This window comes from Saccostrea echinata, unplaced genomic scaffold, assembly GCF_033153115.1.
Source record: "Saccostrea echinata isolate AGI-Se365-2 ecotype Australia unplaced genomic scaffold, CSIRO_AGI_Sech_v1 ptg000001l, whole genome shotgun sequence".
Taxonomy (NCBI): domain Eukaryota; kingdom Metazoa; phylum Mollusca; class Bivalvia; order Ostreida; family Ostreidae; genus Saccostrea; species Saccostrea echinata.
In genome coordinates this window covers 1,313,174-1,336,915 of record NW_026889750.1, presented here as the reverse complement: position 1 = coordinate 1,336,915, position 23,742 = coordinate 1,313,174, and the positions used below count along the sequence as shown (strand labels likewise).

Sequence of the window (23,742 nt, the reverse complement as noted above, 5' to 3'; positions counted from 1 at the left end):
TGGTTTAAAATGCTCTAGCAACATATAAGTCATGATTTTTAGAAAATAACTTTAAATCTGTCCAAGCCCCTTTAATGTAAAACGAACTGCGTGTTCATCAAAACAATCGATCCATTGAATTTTTGTAATTGACATTTGCTGTAAACCAATCATTATATTCACGATTCGACAATTTGAAATCTATCTGCGACTACTCAGTTTCGCGAAAACACAAATAAAGGTCTACCTGTGTTGCAATTTAAACTGAAATTGGGTTAAAAATGTAGCAGGATTAGCATTTTGAGAGAAAATCACATAAATTTCAATTCTTGTTAGTATGCATTGCAACATCGTTTATCAAAATCAAATATCAATAAGTAAAAATATATAGTATCTTTCTGTACATTACTGTTCACAGAAATTTCTCTTTTTAAAAATCATAGCAATGCTTTCATGTAGCATTCAAAAACAATACATAAAACTATGTATCTTGGATGTGTAATATTCTTACACACAGCAAATGTAGAGAAACGGGTTGGAAAATGAGGGAAAACTATAAATTTAAACATTGTTTATTCAAGATATGGGAATACACCCCAATACAAGCAAAACAAACAAAATATATATGAATATATTGCAAATATATAACTTTGAGTAAAATATATATATCATTATGTATTATAAACAAAATAAGGTATTGCATTTAAAAGGTGTATACATGTACACATGATTCCATTTTGATCTAGTGATTATATACAAAAACACTGTACAATTGCTGTTCAACATTGAAAAAATATAATCATTTGGGATTAAAAAAAATCCTCAGAGAAGAAAATCAGATGTAGAATCAGTTATAATATCAAAAAATAAACAATAAAGAATTAATACTTTCTTGTTTCAGTGACTGCAAAATACAGTTATTCTTTAAAAAAAAATCTGCAGAATGGGAATGTTTCAAGCAATGGAGCAATGGAATGATTGTTGTAAAAGGACCCCCTCCTTAAAATCTCAAAAAAATTACACTGTAGAGAAATCACGATACAGTATGTAATAGGCAGTTTGAATGTCCCCCCTCTACTTCCCCCAGTTCTATTAACATCGTTTTTTATCTCAATATGTTTGTGAACAAATTCATAAATTTAAATCATGAATCACTTCTTGAGATTTTTTTTCTGAAGAAAAGGATCAGGTAGCACATAAACTTTTACTTTGCTATGATTAATTTTTGCTACTTCATACCTTTCTTTTACCTAAATTTCCTGCATAAAACTTTTCTGCTGCAATTCTACATGAAAAACAGCTTTAGGCTTATACTAAAACTTGTAATTATCAGAACCTTCAAGACAGCGGCAAGAAATCCTGATATGGAAATGTAATAAACTTCCAACATTTACGATTACTAATACAAAGTATCACCCACAGAAAATACAATTTTATATCATAAAAAATCTAGAATGACTCAAAGGAATTTAAATCCAAAGGTTTTCATATGTAGTCTTAAAAACACTTATGTTCCAAAGTCTGAAACACTTTACAACAATACATATAATTGAAATTAACAAAATTAACAAAACAAGTAATCTTTTCATTTTTTAGGGTCAAGATCAAGTTATTCAATATTGCAAACAACCCTAAAATGTATAGTATGTTGAATGTAGAACCTGATGTCTAGATCTGTTAAGCATTATGTTTTAAGAGCAATATGTATCTCCGACACATTTAATGGGAAAAAAATACGGTTCCTGAAAGTCGTTTTCTGATTTGAATTAGCTAGTGTTTATGACCATGTTTTCTTCCATAAATGTCAAATCATTTACAGTGATGCTTGCTTATAAAGATGTCCTTGGAACATGAACTTTTCTAGTTCCTTATAACTAGAATTCTTTATGTTCATATAAGAAAAAGTTTTAAGGACCGAGAAAATATATACTGTACACAGGGTTATTTTCGCCCAGTGTTATTTTTGCCCTTTCATGTTTGCAAACAATTTTACCCCATTTTAAATTCACCCAGACAGTTTCTTTACAATATAATACTGGTAACTTTGAACTCGCCCTGTTTTAAATTCGCCCACTTCCGACAAGGGCAAAAGGGGTGAAAATATTCCGTTCTTTGCATTTTCAATAAGTTAGAATATAAAAGATTAAAAGTCATTTTTCTCTCTATTTAGTATTATTTAGTTCCTTTCAAAACCTTTTATCTGTTTTGTTACAATTTTTTAAATAAACGTCATACAAAAATAAACATATTTTTCACTTTATAAGTCAGAAAAGATCTAAAAATTGGAACAAGAGGCCCAAGGACCTAACCACTCACCTGAGTTAAATCTGGGATGCTTTGAACAAACTAATCTACAATGGATATGAATTAAAACTTTTACTTAAGTTTTGTACTTCCTACATGAATGGTTAAGAAGAGTTTTTTCTCCATCTAACCACAATTAAGGTTTTTATTTTTCATTTTTAATAAACATTAACGGTATCCCTTAGAAGGAGATCTGGACTCTTGTCATGGATACTTTGTACCATGTGTGATTTGAAATGATTGGTCCAAAGGTTCTGGAGAAGTTGTAAACCATTAATTTAAAAGACACCTGATGACAGACAAACTGTAAACAAAGTCAAACACATCCATAATCAGAAAAGCTCAGCAGGCCTCTCAGTTCAACTAATATAAAGTTTTAACTTATATCAATTAAAATATATGGAACTCAAACCTTTAAATTTTCCAGATACATTTTAAGTTACATACTAGCACGTTTATAAATGATTACCATATACATGAAAATCTTTGTAAGCAGAAACTGGTGGTCTCTGGAATTGACCAAACATAAAAAATATCCAGTCTCAAGATCCAAACAATTGAAATGATTTTACAATAGGTTCATTATGTCTTAAAATTGATGATAACACTATTTGACTAATTGTGTACAATACAATTCCTGAGTAATTGACATGTGACTTGCCTTATTCAAGACATTCATTTCTGGAAAATTATTAAGAACAGTTAGTTAGTAACCTTTCAATCTTCCATTATTATTATTATTCATGTTTGTAAACCAAATTTTATTTTCATGCATAATTTATCATTTTCTGTTATTTGCATATTTCTCATGGGAATAAGTAATGTATATAAACAAATTTTATCTTAGCAATGGCACCAATGACCTGCATAAATTATTTTTTTGTGAATAAGAGTTGGTTTACCGATTCTATAAAAAGAATTATGACAATGTATCTGGTTTATTATCAGAGAAACAATTTCCTCTACAATTAAAAAAATGTCCTTTTTCCACACTGCTCATATAAGTAACCTGGGTCTGATATAGACCCATTAGTGTTTATGATGTACTACACCTTATTTCTATTGGCATATTTTCTCAACAAAACCTTAAACAGAATGATGTTTTGTATCAAGAATGACTGGAATTTATTTTGTGATGACACAAAATCAACAGATACACAGACATAAGACGTCCAAACAAGGACAAACTTCAATCAGAAAGTTTATACATGCACAAGTTACATAAAAATGTACATGGAATGTAAAAAAAAAAATGTAAATTCATACATCATGAATATTCATTATGTTTGGTTGATAGATAAAATAACATATTATGCATCTACTTTTATATTACTAACATAAACAGTAAAACAAATTACTGCATTTAGTTAATTCCTTTTATCATATAATACAACTTACATTACCCCATCCAGATTATAATTTCAAATTTCTTTACAGTGGGTATTGTTTAGATACATGTACATGAGTATTTCATTTTTTTTGTTTGTCTAAACTACTTAAGATCAATATGTTAATTTATTTAGCACATTTAAATGAATCTTTCAAACAATTTTGAGAATGTGTATACTTTAGTTGCTACCATTCCCTACCATGCTTCTAACCCACCATCTAAAATATTGAATTCCAGCCAAGAGTTGTGTATATAGGAAGCTTGATGGTATTGACTTGACTTGATGCATTACTTGGAAAAAAATGCTAAAAACTTAAATCTCTGTGGACAGGGAGAGACTGACAGTACAATACAAACAGGGCAGTTATTTGATACCCCTATCATATGGGGGACATATGTACATACTAAAAAAAATAATTACATTTGTATTGCAAATTCTGAATCAAATGAACATAACTTGAAATGGAATGATTTTTTCAAAATTATTTCAGAAATAATCCAAAAACAAAATCTACTTAAAAAATTGTTCTAGTACTAGTAGCTGAGACAACTTTTTTTGTTTTTTAAACCTGTCTAACTATAATGTATATCTTGAATTTACAGGCTAGCGGTATGTTGAACTTCAATTTTATCAAGAAGGAATATTATAAATATAGTTATACCAGGTATACACAATCTCAATTAAACTTTTAAAAATTCCCCAGAATAATAAATTTTTATTTTTAAACTTTTGAAAATTAAAAATCTACATTTGTCTTTTCCCTTTAAACACTCAAAGAAATTTATAATGTACAGGTATGTCCTTAGACATAATCTCATAAGGTTACTAGTCTACAACTACATGTACTAATAGGAAAATATTGAAGCACTTATTCAAATATAAAAATAAAATACCATGAATGTAGCAGGGATTTTGTTGAAAAAATACTCTGTGCCATTTTAAAATAACACTTTCACAAAGCATGGACAATGTTATAGTAATCTGATGCTGTTTTCCATTAAGATCAACATTTCAAAAGTCAATAAACAGAGCCAATAATCATCACCTCTGACCAGATCCTTTGACTTTGTTCCACTGGAATGCTGAAATAATGACCGGAATTTCCATCAATGGCATGGCTAAAGCTTCTTGGAGAAATTTAAAGGAAAGACTCCTTTAGATCCATCTGACTTTTTCTGTCCCATCACCCAACCTTCATCCTGAAATATTTAATACAGAGAATATCAACACTGCTACAAATTAACCTGTTCCAGGAAAGTGCCACAAACTATGATAATAATTAGAGTGTTCCAAGAAATGCATGTGTTGCCTGCTTTTTAGCTTCATGAAAGATGTATATTACATCTAAGAGTGTTCTGCTATTTACCTGCTACTACATTAGAGTTCATGCATTTTCATGAAAAAAAAAATCATCCACGGATAGCAAGTCTGTGAAAGAATTGTTACTGCGCTCTCGGATGCCTGGTACATAATTTGGCGGCGCACGTTCATTTGGGGAATTAAGCTCAAGGGTTTTGGGAATGTTAGGAAACACGCAAGTCCAAATTTGTAGCATAACAATGTTTATTGAAGTAATTGTAAATTCCAACAACATAAAAACACAAAGATGCAAGTCTTGGTCCTAACTAAAATTTTGATAAACTTGGCCTACATGGTTTTTAACACATCAACTCACTAACTCTGTCATTCTAGATTTCTCTTAACTCTCTGAACTCTCCAATATATATTTTTAATTAATTGTAAGGAATTACTCAATGTAAAAATAGCCAAAGGCTGAAACTTGTCAACTAAGTAATCTGAACAATAGTCTACTCAAGTGTCATCCTTTGATGTATGGCTCCCATTTCACTTTTGATACATGTACTTATTTTAATATATTTAATGATTTTACTTAATAATTTTCATATCATTTATAAATTCATTTATTTTGATATGAAAATTATTAAGCAAAATCATTAAATATATTAAAATAAGTATCAAAAGTGAAATGGGAGCCATTTCACTGGTGATAGAATCTCATAATGAAATACAAATATGATTCCCCAACCCTCAAAGCTAAAACACTAAATTTCAGTTTGTGTGATATCTGTATATCATGTATACAGTTTCAATAGTACAGTATAATGAGCTCATAAACATGTATAAATGCTAATTATTAAAAACTCTGACTCTCAAAAATTCAAAATACATAAACTAAACCGTTCGGAGTATTTTTTGCAAAGTAGGTCAAAGGTCAAGGTCAAGTGGACTGTAACACTGGTATATTTCAAAATGTTTTATGACAAATAATGTACATGCTAAATAGCATAGATTTACCTCTTAAATGTCAAAACAATGCTGTATATTGGCACTCTCAGTCTCTGAACTATTTTGAAAAGTAGGTCAAAGGTCAAGTTCAAAGGTTAAAAGGTCAGTAACCATGGCATTTTACAAAAGTAATAGTACCATGCAATATATATACAAAATAACAAATCCATACATATTACTGTTCTCGAGATATAAGGTGTGACAGACAGACAGACACACATAGATGTACAGACAACGTGAAAAGTGATCCCAAAGTGTCGCTCTGCTCTGCAGGTGACACAATAATTCCATGCAATTTCAACGACAAATCTAAGCTGGAGCATCGTACTTTTCTAATAGAAAGCTGGATGCCTGTAATTCACTATAGAAGTTTTTACTATTACCATGCAGACTATTAACAAAATTTTAGTGCTTCAAAACAATTCTTAACTCCATTTTATTACCTCTCACATTGGCCTATTTTGGTCTTTGAGGAAGATTTAATAAGTTATTTTGGTCCCTTTTTTATTTAATTTATCTATTATTTAATCTATCAACATCCTGGAGGCAGTTTTCTGTTAAACGTTCATTACGAAGCTTATGCACTCTTAAACTTACAACAGGCTTTGCAATAAACATTCTGGACTAGTAGCTAAACCAAAATGTTCAGTGGTGTTGCTGTGGCCATACTCTGTTAATCTGAGATCTTTGAAGTTGATATCTGAGGTGTTGTGGGGTCAGAACAAAGGCATAATTAATCCTCTAGCAATAATTCCAGATTTCAGTAATCAACTGCAAATGGTCTTGTTAGATGTGCTGTGCAGTTCAGGGATAGCTAATGCTGTAGATGACGTCACTGTGAAACATTCATGAAAATAACATAAACCACTAAAGCGATCCTCTGGTGCTGATGTCACGCGTGGTCTGCCATATTTTTGGCGAACATTGGGTGTTCCATGTTAATGGTATATGTTTTATAGGTTAAATATGGTACTGTGTGTAACATTAAAACCTCTTGCAATTATAGACTGTTGTACACCTGCTTCCAGTCACCCATTTTCCTTTTTGTGATATGCAACATTCAGATGCAGCATTTTTAGATAGCGTCAATTTTCAGATAAAACCAGAATCAAAATATTGAGAACCCCTGCTTTTGATAGCCCTTTTGTGCCTGAAGGAATTGCATCAGAAACCAGCAAATGAAAATTGAGAAATTTTTTTTAACATTTTGCAAAATCAGGTCTGTTTGAAAAAATAAAAAATAAAGCAATTTACTCGAATGAATCTCCATCTAAAAAAAATTGTATGACAAAACTATCCGTAATGTTTGCCCATGAGTTAAATTTTAGAATATGATATTTTAGTAGTATAGACATTATTTTCACATCTTTCCTTGAATATCTGTAAAGTTCCGATAGGTTTCCATATAAAACTGTAACAATATACACACTGGGATTGACATAAAAATATCTACTTTTCTTTAACTTTCACACTTAGAATAGCTTCTCCTTGCAAAACAAGAGGCCCATGGGCCACATTGCTCACCTGAGTAACTTTGGCCATGCTGTTCATTACCAGACTCCCCCCTTGTAATACCTATTGTGGCCCCACCCTCCCCCAAGGGGCCATGATTTGAACAATTTAGAATCTACACTACCCCAGGATGCTTCCACATAAGTTTCAGTTTTTCTGGTCCAGTGGTTCTTGAGAAGATTTTTAAAGATTTTTCCTATATATTTCAATGTAAAACTTGGGATTCTCCCTATTGTGGCCCCGCCCTACCCCTGGGTCATGATTTGAACAATTTAGAGTGTACACTACTTGAGGATGCTTCCACATAAGTTTCAGCTTTTCTGGCCCAGTGGTTCTTGAGAAGAAGATTTTTAAAGATTTTTCCTATATATTTCAATGTAAAACTTGTATTTCCTATTGTGGCCCCGCCCTACCCCCGGGGGTCATGATTTGAACAATTTAGAATCTACACTACCCAAGGATGCTTCCACATAAGTTTCAGCTTTTCTGGCCCAGTGGTTCTTGAGAAGAAGATTTTTCAAGATTTTTCCTATATATTTCAGTGTAAAACTTGTATTTCCTATTGTGGCCCAGCCCTATCCGGGGGGTCATGATTTGAACAATTCAGAATCTACACTACCCCAGGATGCTTCCAGATAAGTTTCAGCTTTTCTGGCCCAGTGGTTCTTGAGAAGAAGATTTTTAAAGATTTTTCCTATATATTTCAATGTAAAACTTGTATTTCCTATTGTGGCCCCGCCCTACCCCCGGGGGTCATGATTTGAACAATTTAGAATCTACACTACCCCAGGATGCTTCCACATAAGTTTCAGCTTTTCTGGCCCAGTGGTTCTTGAGAAGAAGATTTTTAAAGATTATTCCTGTATATTTCAGTGTAAAACTTGTATTTCCTATTGTGGCCCAGCCCTATCCGCGGGGGTCATGATTTGAACAATTCAGAATCTACACTACCCCAGGATGCTTCCACATAAGTTTCAGCTTTTCTGGTCCAGTGGTTCTTGAGAAGAAGATTTTTAAAGATTTTTCCTATATATTTCAATGTAAAACTTGGGATTCCCCCTATTGTGGCCCCGCCCTACCCCTGGGTCATGATTTGAACAATTTAGAATCTACACTACCCCAGAATGCTTCCACATAAGTTTCAGCTTTTCTGGTCCAGTGGTTCTTGAGAAGAAGATTTTTAAAGATTTTTCCTATATATTTCAATGTAAAACTTGGGATTCCCCCTATTGTGGCCCCGCCCTACCCCCGGGGGTCATGATTTGAACAATTTAGAATCTACACTACCCCAGGATGCTTCCACATAAGTTTCAGCTTTTCTGGTCCAGTGGTTCTTGAGAAGAGGATTTTTAAAGATTTTTCCTATATATTTCAATGTAAAACTTGGATTCCCTATTGTAGCCCCGCCCTACCCCCGGGGGTCATGATTTGAACAATTTAGAATCTACACTACCCCAGGATGTTTCCACATAAGTTTCAGCTTTTCTGGTCCAGTGGTTCTTGAGAAGAAGATTTTTAAAGATTTTTCCTATATATTTCAATGTAAAACTTGGATTCCCTATTGTGGCCCCGCCCTACCCCCGGGGGTCATGATTTGAACAATTCAGAATCTACACTACCCCAGGATGCTTTCACATAAGTTTCAGCTTTTCTAGCCCAGTGGTTCTTGAGAAGAAGATTTTTAAAGATTTTTCCTATATATTTCAATGTAAAACTTGGATTCCCTATTGTGGCCCCGCCCTACCCCCGGGGGTCATGATTTGAACAATTTAGAATCTACACTACCCCAAGATACTTCCATATAAGTTTCAGCTTTACTGGCCCTGTGGTTCTTGAGAAGAAGATTTTTTAATGACCCCACCCTATTTTTGTCTTTTCTTGATTATCTCCCCTTGGGAGGGGACTTGGCCCTTCATTTTAACAATTTAAATTCCCCTTCACCCAAGGATGCTTTGTACAAAGTTTGGTCAAAATTGGCCCAGTGGTTCTTGAGAAGAAGTCAAAAATGTGAAAAGTTTACAGACGGACAGACAGACAGACAGACAGACGGACAGACAGACGGACAGACGGACGGACGGACGACGGACAAAATGTGATCAGAAAAGCTCACTTGAGCCTTCGGCTCAGGTGAGCTAAAAAAAAATGTGAAATGCGTAGACAAAAAAGCATTAATCAACAAATTTCAGCACTAAGTGCTACAATACCTGTAAAATTTTTTTAGCATGTTAAGTTATGATAAACACAAACCAGTGAGATTATAACACAATTTGATAGGATTAAGTATATTTGTAGCACAAAATATACAACATTAAGCATGAATTCTTGACTTAAAAAAAAAAGAAGGAAAACAAACAATTAAATTGCATTTTTTGGTTACTTCAACTTCAATCAGAAGTGAGTATACAAATAAGGCAGCTTGAGTTAGACTTGCATCTGAAATGTTCACTTAACTTTTCTTTGACATATTGTAAATTAATAAGTGAAAAAATCTGACATTGTAATTAGCAGACTTTTGTTATAAGTATATCCATTTAAACATGTTTTACTTTATTTGAATAAGAGAGTTTTTGCCTATATTTTTTTTTTGCTCAGACACATAATTATGATCTTGTTAAAATTGATCCACTTTAATTTTTCAATTTTTAAATTTTAATCCTCTTTAAATTAAAAAGAGGACAGAAATTTATCAATAGTATGTACAGAGACTTGCCTGATCATCAGGGTTCTCAAATGGAATAACGTATATAATCTCCCCTGCCTCAAATGACAATTCATCTTCGTCCTCATTTGTGTAAGGATGAGTAGCCTGCACCTAATAAAGAGACACAAGAAAAAAAGATCATATTTCTCATGTATCTATTTTTGGAAGTGTCTGTGTCTAAAGGGTATAAAATAATAACGTCTTATATATTTATAGTTTGTGTTGAGGTGTTCAGCCTGTTCCTAGAAATGCACGGAAAATACAAGAAGTCTGTGAGCGAATGCTTACTAGTAATACCCCTGCTCTGATATGAATATACACTCTCATGTTGACATCAAATTCATTCAAGAGGCCCATGGGCCACAGCGCTCACCTGAGTAACTTTGGCCTTGCTGTTTTTCACCTGATTTCCCCCCCCCCCATAGTACTTATTGTGGCCCCGCCCTATCCCCAGGGGTCATGATTTGAACAATTGGAATCTACACTACCCCAGGATGCTTCCAAGTAAGTTTCAGCTTATCTGGCCCAGTGGTTCTTGAGAAGAAGATTTTTAAAGATTTTTCCTATATATTTCAATGTAAAACTTGGATTCCCTATTGTGGCCCCGCCCTACCCCCAGGGGTCATGATTTGAACAATTTAGAATCTATACTTCCCCAGCATGCTTCCAAGTAGGTTTTAGCTTATCTGGCCCAGTGGTTCTTGAGAAGAAGATTTTTAAAGATTTTTACTACATATTTCAATGTAAAACTTGGATTCCCTATTGTGACCCCGCCCTACCCCCGGGGGTCATGATTTGAACAATTTAGAATCTACACTACCTTAGGATGCTTCCAGATAAGTTTCAGCTTTTCTGACCCAGTGGTTCTTGAGAAGAAGATTTTTTAATGACCCCACCCTATTTTTGTCTTTTCTTGATTATCTCCCCTTTGAAGGGGACTTGGCCCTTTTTTTTTTAACAAATTATACTCCCCTTCACCCAAGGTTGCTTTGTACCAAGTTTGGATAAAATTGGCTCAGTGGTTCTTGAGAAGAAGTCGAAAATGTGAAAAGTTTACAGGCGGACGGACAGACAGACGACGGACAACGGGTGATCAGAAAAGCTCACTTGAGCTTTCAGCTCAGGTGAGCTAAAAATGAATCCCGCCATATGGCAAGCCTAAACAAAGATTGTGCTAAAATTTCAAGCATCTGCACTGAGAAGTTGCTGAGAAAACTGTGACAGAAATTTGGTACGGACAGACGCAGTAGTTGCTGAGAAAACTGCGACGAAAATTTGTTAAAGACAGACGCACGGATAAACAGGAAGATGACATCGGATTCGAACAAAAATGTCTCCCACCATATGGCATGCCTAAACAAAGATTGTGCTAAAATTTCAAGCATCTGCGCTGAGTAGTTGCTGAAAAAACTGTGACAGAATTTTGGTATAGACAGATGCATGGATAAACAGGAAGGTGATGTCGGATCCAAACAAAAATGTCTCCCACCATATGGCATGCCTAAACAAAGATTGTGCTAAAATTTCAAGATCTGTGATGAGTAGTTGCAGAGAAAACTGCGACGAAAATTTGTTACGGACAGACACACGGCCACACAGACAGACAGACACACAAGTGTAAAACAGTAAACCCCCCTCTCCTTCAGAGCTGGGGTATAAGAAACACTGATCTCTTATGTATTCCTTTCTGTTGGGGGTGTGAGGCATGCATCAAAAAGTCAGATACAATCAGCATATCTCACATACCTATTACTGAGATCACCAAATTTTACTGACACCTTATTTCATGAGATAGTTATTTGATGTTGATAAGTGAAACAAAATCTTAATGAATTCATGTTATATATAACCTTGAATAATACAAAAATATACATCAGAATAAAATTTTTGCAAGTACCACAGGGTGGATGGTCTTGTATAATTATACGGAAATAAGGTTCTCTCAAATTAAAAGTAATTTACAGTACATGGATACATTTCAATGGACACATTTTTGCACACATGCTCAATTCTGTTAATGCACAACTGCCAAAAGGTTATTTTTTTATAAAGAGGTTAGGTATGTGAAATCAAGGGGAAATTCTGCATCATGAACGTTCCAAGAAGAAAAACAGAAAATCAGTTGGATCTGTGTCATATGGCAGAAATAAACAACAATCCGCCAAGACTTATACTGACAATATCCTCTTTTTAATTAAATGTTAACAAAAATCTTAATTCCAATAACCTTGTGAGTTAATGTTTCTAGAAAATGAACAAGGTGAGCGATGAAATAACAATATGAATCAAATGCTACAATATATGTATAAGCAAGTAAATGGCTATAATTAATGCTTAGTTATTATTTATATATTCTTAATCGATATTGCACTTCTTGAATTTGTAAAATGAAATTTTAGATATTTTAAACCAATAGCTGGTCTTATGTGACAAGCAGTTTGTGTAACACAAGAGAATTCCTCTATTGAACTTAAAAAGGCCTTCTACAAAAGGCTTCTAAAAGTGAAATACGTACCAAAAGACTGATAAGCACACTTTTGTGTAATTACTGTAAACAGGGTTATTTTCGACCCATGTTACTTTCGCCCTTTCACACTTGCAAGCAATTTTGCCCTGTTTTAAATTCACCCAGTCACAGTTCTGTTTAAGAAATTATACTGTGTTTTTTTGAATTCGCCCCGTCTTGAATTTGCCCACCTGTGAGTAGGGCGAAAGGGGCGAAAATAAAACAGGAATGAAAATTTCCCTGTACACAGTAACCTTCACAAAGACAATGTCATGAGTATCTTACCTGATACAGAACACCTTCTGGTAGCTCCACCGGTTTGTTTGAAGTAGGCACCTCATACAGGTTACTGTCCTCATGCTCCTCCTTCCCCTCCTCAGTTATCTCCTCTTTTGCCTCAGGCATTTTACTGGGAGGTGTCTCGTAGGATGGAGATACTGCCGGGGAGGGTGTTTCCTGCTTCTGTGGTGTTACAGGTTCTTGGGCAGCCTCCTCAGGGGGAGGGACAGGAGGGGGGTAAGAGGGGGCAGAGTCTTCAGAATTCTGTGAGGTGGTTTCATCCAGGTCTCCATTAACTTTGTTCTCAGTTGCCTATTAAAGTAATGGTGACATCTACAGTTTTTATTATTGTAAATTTCAATGTACAAGTAATTTGGCAAATCTATAGGACAGACCTTTGACATTAGCATTTGTGGGTTATTTCTGCAATGTCTGAATTTCAAAATCGATACAAAACACTCATTAAGGCAGTTGTTTTTAAAGGAATATTTCAAAGAATGTGCCTTCTCTCTAAAATTATGTTAATTTAACCATAATGCATTAATTTTCACATAAGTTAAAAATTTTCATTCTCTTTCCTGCCACTGATTCTTTCATTGAGATGAAATTTTAAACCTCTATTCATAAATCATGAAAACCCCAAACAAATTAGCTGCATTTTGTCTTCACTACAGAATACTTTCAATTGTCTGACTTTTGACATGCACAGAAATTTAAGGTTATGAGTCAAAAATGTTGTTATCTACAAAAAGGTCTTGTCAAATGGAATACACATGTGATATATGAAAGCCCTAGCTTCAACGGTTCAAAAGTTTTGGCCAAGATTAAAGTTTTTCAAAAGTACGTTAAACTCGAAGGTCAAAGTCACAAGATAAAAAATGTTGGTACCCAAAGAAAGGTCTGGTCACATAGATTACACATGTATATTATAAAAGCCCTAGCAACAACCATTCAAAAGTTATGGCCAAGCTAGGTTAAAGTTTTTTGCAGACAAACAGATCATCAGCCAAATAGACAACTGCAATTGATACATAATATCAATAAATACAATTAAACTGTCTTAGCAGCCACCTGGAATAACAGGCAACCTGTCTTGAGTGGTCACACTTTCAAACTTTCTCAAGATAGGGCTAAAAACAAGATAGAATGCTCTGTGGGAATGTAAAACATTTAATGTTTTACTTGTAGTCAGATACCTGATTGGGTGATACATTTTGTGTTCTCTCACCTGATTGGGTGATACATTTTGTGTTCTCTCACCTGACTGGGTGATACATTTTGTGTTCTCTCACCTGATTGGGTAATGTTGCTTGCGTTGTCTCCTCTGCTTTGCCAGTTTCTGTTTCGTCTTTGTTCTCAACCCTGGAGCCTTTTTCTAGAACATCTTTTTCTAATTCACTATTTTCATAAATTGCATGATCTGAAAAAGGAAACAACATCTCTCTTTGTAAATGAATTGAGTTTGCTGTCAGTCAGCTCCTATGCATATTGTAGTCCAGTAGTAATGGAGCTATCAATAAAAGTAACTGCAGCAAAATTATTTTGCAATTTTTATTAATACATGTAGGTTAAGTGTGCACAAATTGAAAGTTTAAATGTTTTAAATATCTACCAAAAAACAACTTTTATTAAAACTTCATCTCAGGGGTTAACATACTTTTATGAAATTCACAGTACAAAAGAGATGTGACTATTTTTCATCTTATTTGATTTAATGGGTAAATTTTGTCCAGAAAGAAAATCTCTTTGTCTTATTTAATTAAGATTAATGTTTTTAAAAGTGGAGGACAAAAAAGAAACACAGGTCAATGCGATGCACATGCTGGAAAAATATTGCCTTACCAATTCTCAACATGATTTTCTTACATGACTTGCAATTTTTTGTACAGATTTTGTCAATGAACACTAATAAAATTTTCTCCACAACTTTGTAATCTTAGCACATACGTATTTAGCAAATCACTTTATCCTATTTCTATTCATTTTACGTCAATCTGAGAATGCAATACAACATATGTACTTGTCTCAACAAGAGGCCCATGGGCCACATCACTCACCTGAGCATAATGGCTAGGAAAAAGCACAAATCAATTCAGCATTGAAAAGTTTACATGGGGGGGGGGGGGGGAACAAACTTGAATTTACACTACCTGAGGATGCTTCCATATCAATATAACTAATGGCTTTGCTGTTCTTGAGCAGAAGATATTTCAAGATTTTTTCCTATACATTCCTATGTATAACTTTGATGGCACATTGTGGCCCTATCCTACCCCCAGGGGTCAAGACTTGAACAAATTTGAATCTACACTATGTAAAGAAGGTTTCCATAAGTTTCAACTTTTTGGCCCCATGGTTCTAAAGAAGATTTTAAAAAAATGCCACCAAATTTTCACTACTTCTGAATTATCTACCCTTGGAAGATGGCATGGTCCTTCATTTGAACAAACTTGAATCCCCTTCACCCAAGGATGCTTTGTGGTAAGTTTGGATGAAATAAGTCCAGTGGTTCTGAAGCAGAAGTCAAAAATGTGAAAAGTTCACAGATGGACAGATGAATGGACAGACAAACTAGAAACAAAATGTGATCAGAAAAGCTCGCTTGAGCTTTCAGCTCAGGTGAGCTAAAAGCAGACTGATCTTGATGACTTATTTCTGTATTCAATATATTTTCTGTAATTGATGAATTGTAATAAACCTTTGATTGCGACATTTACCAGACGTAGATGGTTCAGCTTCCTTCACAGGTTCTGATTTTGATGAGGATTCAGCTGGATTTGAATTTCGACCATTTTCTCCATTTACTTCTGGATGACCATTCACTCTAAAGTGGTACAATCTATATTTAGCATTTGTTACATTTATCAACTACCTAGCAGAGCTATCATTAGCAGCACTGAGTGACACATTTCAATTTAATGAGAACTTAAAATGGCTTGTTTCATTGTGAAAAATTTAAGGATTCCAGTTAAGCCTCTTTACACTTACAATGTAACTTCATTGTGAGGAGTATAATAACATTAATCAATTCTTAATTTATAATAATACAGGTATTTACACAGTGACACACACACACACACAAAAACAACAAAGTATTAAAACACAGTAACAGTGAACATGCACTTATAGTGAATTGATTTTAATTCCCTACCGTTTCATAATGTATTTAATAAGAACTTATAAGACGTAATGCATTACGCATATAACAGATTACAGTAAAATTGTGTGTCCATGGCATTTTATTATAAGCATGTTTTACTGTTTATTCTGTTCATCTAATAATGAAAAAGTACATTTTTCAAAATAAATGTCTTGATTCAATCACAAAACCCAATTAAAGTACTAAAACTGTATTTGGTAGTTCACAAAAAAAAAAAAAAAAAAAAAAAAAAAAAATTATAATTGATCTCTGAGAAATTTAATAACTAGATTAATAAGATTTACATTTTTAAAAATTTCCATTTTTTTACTTTCAAAATTGCAATGTTAAAGCTGTTTTATATTATTATTCATCTAAGTATTTTGACTATAACAATACCAATCAAAGTACTGAAAGCCGGGCTTTAATACGCAAGTTTCGATATTATCTCCCTTGGTTCGCTCTTTCGTTACAAAGGGGAGTTTTGTTTCCGCTAAAGCAGGCAGCTGGTACAATTACTTATATTGGATACATTACATCATCGATATACCATTATAACTGATTGTTTAGATATATTCTTCGACTCGAAAATTACCAAATTAAAGAAGAGGTACAAACAAAAAATCGGAACAAAAGAAAATAAAAATTGGAACAAAGAAAAATACCAACGGATAAGAACTTATCAAACGAGGAAAGAAATATAGATCTCTAAATTTGAATAGAAACACACGCATCTGATCATTGTACGTCGAAATTCTGAAAAACCTTTTCTCTTATAATAACTCCAAAGGGCCCAATAACTTTTTAGAAAATGTTTATACAATCAAAGAATTATTTTTTCTAATTATGACGATTCTTGGCGTTTTCAAGAGTCCTAATTGAAAGTAAACTTTGTAAATATGTAAAGTAGAGTTTTAAAAAACTATCAAAATTATCATCGTCCAGCATTATCATCTTTCTATAACATTAAATGAATATTAAAAGCCATAGTCATCGTTCATGTATTTATGCACGTTTGTATACATGAACAACCTGTCCCACTTCCATGCTGATAAGGATACTTTTTGCGCCTCTGTAGAAGGAATGTTACAATCTCGAAACTCGCTTATTGCTCTAGTATATTGTCTAATCCGAAATTTGTACATATTTGAAAATCTTTCAGAGTTTGTATGATTATGATTAATAATAACCCATCTACCAATAATTAAAATTAACGTTCCAGAACCCAACGTTTAGACCCCTGGATAGGACTTAGGTGGTCATAATTGTAACAAGAGGCCCATGGGCCACATCACTCACCTGAGCACATTGGCTAGGCAAAAGCACAAATCAATTCAGTATTGAAAAGATTACCCGGGGGGGGGGGGGGGGGGGGGGGATATGCTTCCATATCAATATGACTAAATATAGCTTTCCCGTTCTTGAGAAGAAATATTTTTTCTATATGTTCTTATGTAAAACTTTCGATCCCCCAATGGGCCCCACCCAACCCCTGGGGGTCATCATTTGAACAAAATTTTATCTACACTACCTGAGGATGCTTCCATATCAAAATGACTAATCATGGTTTGCAGTTCTTCAGAAGAAGATATTTTCCTATATATTTCTATTTAAGACTTTGATCCTCCATTGTGGCCCCATCCTACCCACGGGGGTCATGATTTGAACAAAACAGAATCTACACTACCTGAGGATGCTTCCACATAAATATGATCAATCAGGGCTTTGCTGTTCCTGAGAAGAAGATTTTAAAAATTTTTCCTATACATTTCTATGTAAAACTTTGATCCTCCATTGTGGCCCCATCCTACCCCCAGGGGTCATGATCTGAATAAATTTGAATCTACCCTACCTGAGGATGCTTCCATATAAATATGAACAATCTGGGCTTTGCTGTTCCTGAGAAGAAGATTTTTCCTATATATTTCTATGTAAAACTTTGATTCTCCATTGTGGCCCCGCCCTACCGGGGGTCATGGTTTGAACAAACTTGAATCTACACTACCTGAGGATGCTTCCATATAAATATGACTCATCATGGCTTTTCTGTGCTTGAGAAGAAGATTTTTAAAGATTTTTATGCGCCCGGATCGATAGATCGGGGGCGCATATTGTTTTTGTCCTGTCTGTCTGTTTGTCTGTCTGTTGTCAACTTTAACCTTCGCCATAACTTTTGAACCATGAGAGATAGAGACTTCATATTTAATATGCTTACTCCACTAATTAAGTTCTTTCAAATGACACCAAGGTCAATGACCTTGTGACCTTGACTGTGACCTCTATGCTAAAAATAGCTTTTTCGAACTTTGTTGCTGCCGGGTGCATAGTGTTTCACAAACACATCTTGTTCCTATATATTTCTATGTAAAACTTTGATCCTCCATTGTGGCCACGCCCTACCCCCAGGGGTCATGGTTTGAACAAACTTGAATGAACACTACCTGAGGATGCTTCCATATAAATATGACTCATCATGACTTTGCTGTTCTTGAGAAGGAGATTTTTAAAGACTTTTCTTATATATTTCTATGTAAAACTTTGATCCTCCATTGTGGCCCCGCCCTACCCCCGGGGGTCATGGTTTGAACAAACTTGAATCTACGCTACCCGAGGATGCTTCCATATAAATATGACTCATCATGGCTTTGCTGTTCTTGAGAAGAAGATTTTTAAAGGTTTTTCCTATATATTTCTATGTAAAACTTTGATCCTCAATTGTGGCCCTGCCCTACCCCCGGGGGTCATGATTTGAACAAACTTGAATGTACACTACCTGAAGATGCTTCCACATGAGTTTCACCTTTCCTGGCCCTATGGTTCTTGAGAAGAAGATTTTTAAACGATGCATTTATTTTTTCACTAATTCTTAATTATCTCCCCTTGAAAGAGGGCGTGGCCCTTCATTTGAACAAACTTGAATCCCCTTCACCCAAGGATACTTTGTGGCAAGTTTGGTTGAAATTGGCCCAGTGGTTCTTGAGAAGAAGATGAAAATGTGAAAAGTTTACAACAACAACGACAACAGACAACGGACAAATTTTGATCAGAAAAGCTCACTTGAGCCTTTGGCTCAGGTGAGCTAATAAAAATACATTTATACCTTTCTGAACATTAAGCTCACAATGGGTATGCATGGTGACAGTGCACTTTGAGTGATTTTGCTGACTAATACAGGCACATAGTATCGGGGGGAGCTAGCGGTGTCACCATTATGATATTTCAAACATTAACTTTTACAATGAAAAATGTACAATAGAAAATGTACATTGAAAAGTTGATTGACTCTTCGCAATCAAATTTAAATTGGACCTTTCATCTCACTCTTCTTAATATTTACCGGGTATTTGTCACGAGCGACTAAAAGATTTTCTAAAAGCAAAATGAATGGTCTACTTCTAATTAGATTGTAACCTTCATTTTTTGTAGCATATTAAAATTACGGTAATTTGATAATGTATTAAAAGAAATCAAAATGTGCACGTAAGTTTTGGAGTCCACCCCTACCCCTTCTCTCATGGAATAGGATTCTTGGGTTTGGACAATTTTCAAATTTTTTCATCTAAAAATAATACTACATGCCTGAATTAATAAAAAAAATATTCTTTATTTCTTGTCCTCTAGGAAACCAGCTGCACGAAATTGATAATGATCTAATTATTATGACATGAATATGAGTCTAGTTCTAGTTCCAGGTTCGGCCAAAATGGTCATTGTCTGAGAAAATCATGATATATTCTGGTCTTTATGGCTCGTACAAGGTGGCTCTTCATTCTAAACAGAAAGTTTTAAAGCAAAGACTAACCAACTATTTCTGAACAAGAGGCCGAAGGGCCACATTGCTCACCTGAGTAACTTTGGCCATGCTGTTCATTACCAGACTTCCCCCCTTGTAATACCTATTGTGGCACCATCCTACCACCAGGGGCCATGATTTGAACAATTTAGAATCTACACTACCCCAGGATGCTTCCACATAAGTTTCAGTTTTTCTGGCCCAGTGGTTCTTGAGAAGATTTTTCAAGATTTTTCCTATATATTTCAATGTAAAACTTGGGAATCCCTATTGTGCCCCCCCCCCCATCCCTGGGGTCATGATTTGAACATTTTAGAGTGTACACTACTTGAGGATGCTTCCACATAAGTTTCAGCTTTTCTGGCTCAGTGATTCTTGTCTGAGAAGAAGATTTTTAAAGACTTTTCCTATATATTTCAATGTAAAACTTGGATTCCCTATTGTGGCCCCGCCCTACCCCCGGGGGTCATGATTTTAACAATTTAGAATCTACACTACCCCAGGATGCTTCCACATAAGTTTCAGTTTTTCTAGCCCAGTGGTTCTTGAGAAGAAGATTTTTAAAGATTTTTCCTATATATTTCAATGTAAAACTTGTATTCCCTATTGTGGCCCCGCCCTATCCCCGGGGGTCATGATTTGAACAATTTAGCATCTACACTACCCCAGGATGCTTCCACATAAGTTTCAGCTTTCCTGGCCCAGTGGTTCTTGAGAAGAAGATTTTTCCTATATTTTTCAATGTAAAACTTGGATTCCCTATTGTGGCCATGCCCTACCCCCGGGGGTCATGATTTGAACAATTTAGCATCTACACTACCCCAGGATGCTTCCACATAAGTTTCAGCTTTTCTGGCCCAGTGGTTCTTGAGAAGAAGATTTTTCAAGATTTTTCCAATATATTTCAATGTTAAACTTGGATTCCCTATTGTGGCCCCGCCCTACCCCCAGGGGTCATGATTTGAACAACTTAGAATCTACACTACCCCAGGATGCTTCCACATAAGTTTCAGCTTTTCTGGCCCAGTGGTTCTTGAGAAGAAGATTTTTAAAGATTTTTCCTATATATTTCAATGTAAAACTTGTATTTCCTATTGTGGCCCCGCCCTACCCCCAGGGGTCATGATTTGAACAATTTAGAATCTACACTACCCCAGGATGCTTCCACATAAGTTTTAGCTTTTCTGGCTCAGTGGTTCTTGAGAAGAAGATTTTTCAAGATTTTTCCTATATATTTCAATGTAAAACTTGTATTCCTTATTGTGGCCCCGCCCTACCCCCGGGGGTCATGATTTTTACAATTTAGAATCTACACTATCCCAGGATGCTTCCATATAAGTTTCAGCTTTTCTGGCCCAGTGGTTCTTGAGAAGAAGATTTTTTCAAGATTTTTCCTATATATTTCAATGTAAAACTTGGATTTCCTATTGTGGCCCCGCCCTACCCCCGGGGGTCATGATTTTAACAATTTAGAATCTACACTATCCCAGGATGCTTCCACATAAGTTTCAGCTTTTCTGGCCCAGTGGTTCTTGAGAAGAAGATTTTTTTATGACCCTACCCTATTTTTGTCTTTTCTTGATTATTTCCCCTTGTAAGGGGACTTGGCCCTTTATTTTAACAATTTAAACTCCCCTTCCCCCAAAGATACTTTATACCAAGTTTGGTTAAAATTGGCCCAGTGGTTCTTGAGAAGAAGTTGAAAATGTGAAAAGTTTACAGACGGACGGACGGACAGACGGACGGACGACGGACAACGAGTGATCAGAAAAGCTCACTTGAGCTTTCAGCTCAGGTGAGCTAAAAATTATAATTGGTTGTACTTAGATAAAGACTAATGAACATTTCTTTATGTTGTATTTTTTAATTATATATTTACATGAACAATTTTTATCTTCAAGCACCCTTGAGAGCTTGCATGTGTTTTTAAGACACTTTTTATTGGAATGCGCGCACATGCTCAATATAATGTAAAGCGCTCTGGGAGCACGAGATAAATCCAAGTTGATAAGTCTCAAACAAAATGTTCACAAAACATACTATTGACCCATAGTTAAAAATTTCATCTGAATTTTAAGCATAAAAATTTTCTATGCTGAATTGATTGGTCAATGGGTATAAATATAATTTTAAAATATGATTGTAAATGTACATATTTACATGAAATTTCTATCATTATATTTTCATTTATTTCATATTCCATGCTTCACAGAACATAAATCTTTATCCCAGTCATCTGAATAAAAAGTTTTTAATAAAAAAATTAACCAAACAGAATTGTATTGTTTATTTCATTTTATCAAAGAACACAATTAAATTTTGAACTTCATTTAAATCACCATTAAACAAAATATTTACCATCATAAGGTTTTTGTTCGAAATTATTTATTAGAAAGGAGAAAGTTATGTAAATTGCATTCAGGGTTATCGAAGCGATGCCGTATTTTCAAACCCTTTTCTTTCAACACATTCAAAATTTAACTTATTTTGAGTAATATATAAAAAACATTTCAGCATTACCAGTATTACAACTGTAAGAATAATCTTGAAAATATTTACATACATACATCATTATAACTCTAACATTGGAAAATATTTTTAAAAATCCCAATTTAAAAAAAAAAAATGTTTAAATCTAAGGAAATTCAACGTTCATGCATTTCCATAAAAATCTGATTTTGAATATAAACCAGTCCAAGATTACTCTTACTATATAAAGAAATGGTTAAATACAAGTATATTAATTTTCGCTGCTCTTTTTTTTAAAATGTCAGCTTCTTAAAAAGACAACTCAGTCAAAAGATATAATTTACATGTCAAGAAATAATTTCATAGTACACTTCGAAAAAAAAATTCTGAATTTCTTTTAAATTTAAATGTTTTTAACTGAACTTTCTTACATGGTCAATGTCAAGAGTAAAATTTCAAATAACCAAGTAATCATTATACATACATGTACACTTACATTATGATTTTAAAATTTAATGAATTATATTTCCAAGGATTTCTCGCATATTTTCTAATCAATAAGAATTTTTTTCATAACTTAAAATTGACCCAGCAATTCAATCTTAGAATAGTTAAAGTATTGCACATATTTTTAGAGATATTCTTTTAGTTTCAAACAAACAGTACTTTTACCGCCAACTAGGTACACTGATTCATGTACATTCGATTAATTGTCAGGCGACTTTAGGCATAATTCTTCAAACTCCAATTTACTAATCTATTTATTTGCTAAAAACAAAACAGAGAATGTAACCACTCAAGCATCGACGAAAATGATATGAAATTCTTCAATAATTCAATATATAGCAACCTGTCGAAAAGCCCGCGCTATTGAAAATAGTTCGCGTACGATAGAAGCCTATGTTTACAAATTGTTATATCTTAATAACCTTAATTAAGTAACTATCTATTCCTCTTTCAATTTAATTCTCAAACAAAACTATAGATCAATAAACATTTCCGAAGATTGAGATGTTAAAATATTTAAGTATTGTCTCTCTATGTGACTATTTTGTTTATCAGAAGCGTCTGCTTTGACGCTGTTCGGCTTTTTGTTTACTTTTCCGAATATTGTGCTATTTATAGTAAGGCAGTCGATCAGCATGCCTACAGCCAGGATTTTGCTTTGATCAAAGCCCGGCTAAAAACTGTTAAGTACATTCTCTTATATAAAATTAGCAGGAATTTCTTAAATTGCACATGATTTAAATTTGAAATTCATTAGCTCCAGTTGATTATCACATATTAATTAGCAAATTTATTTTATACTTTCCAAATCCAAAGTTGATTTCTTTCTCCTTAGTTTACGACCTATACCTGACA

General features: G+C 34.2%; 2 protein-coding genes across 2 annotated transcripts in view; one reads left to right on the top strand and one right to left on the bottom strand.

Annotated features, from left to right (window-relative positions):
* Nucleotides 1–23,742, top strand: part of LOC133182719 (MAM and LDL-receptor class A domain-containing protein 2-like) — a 232,327-nt gene that overhangs the window by 154,836 nt on the left and 53,749 nt on the right. The window lies entirely within an intron of this gene.
* Nucleotides 4,179–23,742, bottom strand: part of LOC133182708 (myc box-dependent-interacting protein 1-like) — a 32,821-nt gene continuing 13,257 nt past the window's right edge. Inside the window, exons 10-14 of the mRNA XM_061317561.1 lie at nt 15,697–15,803; nt 14,272–14,399; nt 12,986–13,291; nt 10,204–10,305; nt 4,179–4,873 (exon numbers count right to left, since the gene is read on the bottom strand). Coding sequence (XP_061173545.1) covers nt 4,793–4,873; nt 10,204–10,305; nt 12,986–13,291; nt 14,272–14,399; nt 15,697–15,803 — 724 coding nt within the window. The 3' untranslated portion in view covers nt 4,179–4,792. The remainder of the gene's footprint in view (nt 4,874–10,203; nt 10,306–12,985; nt 13,292–14,271; nt 14,400–15,696; nt 15,804–23,742) is intronic.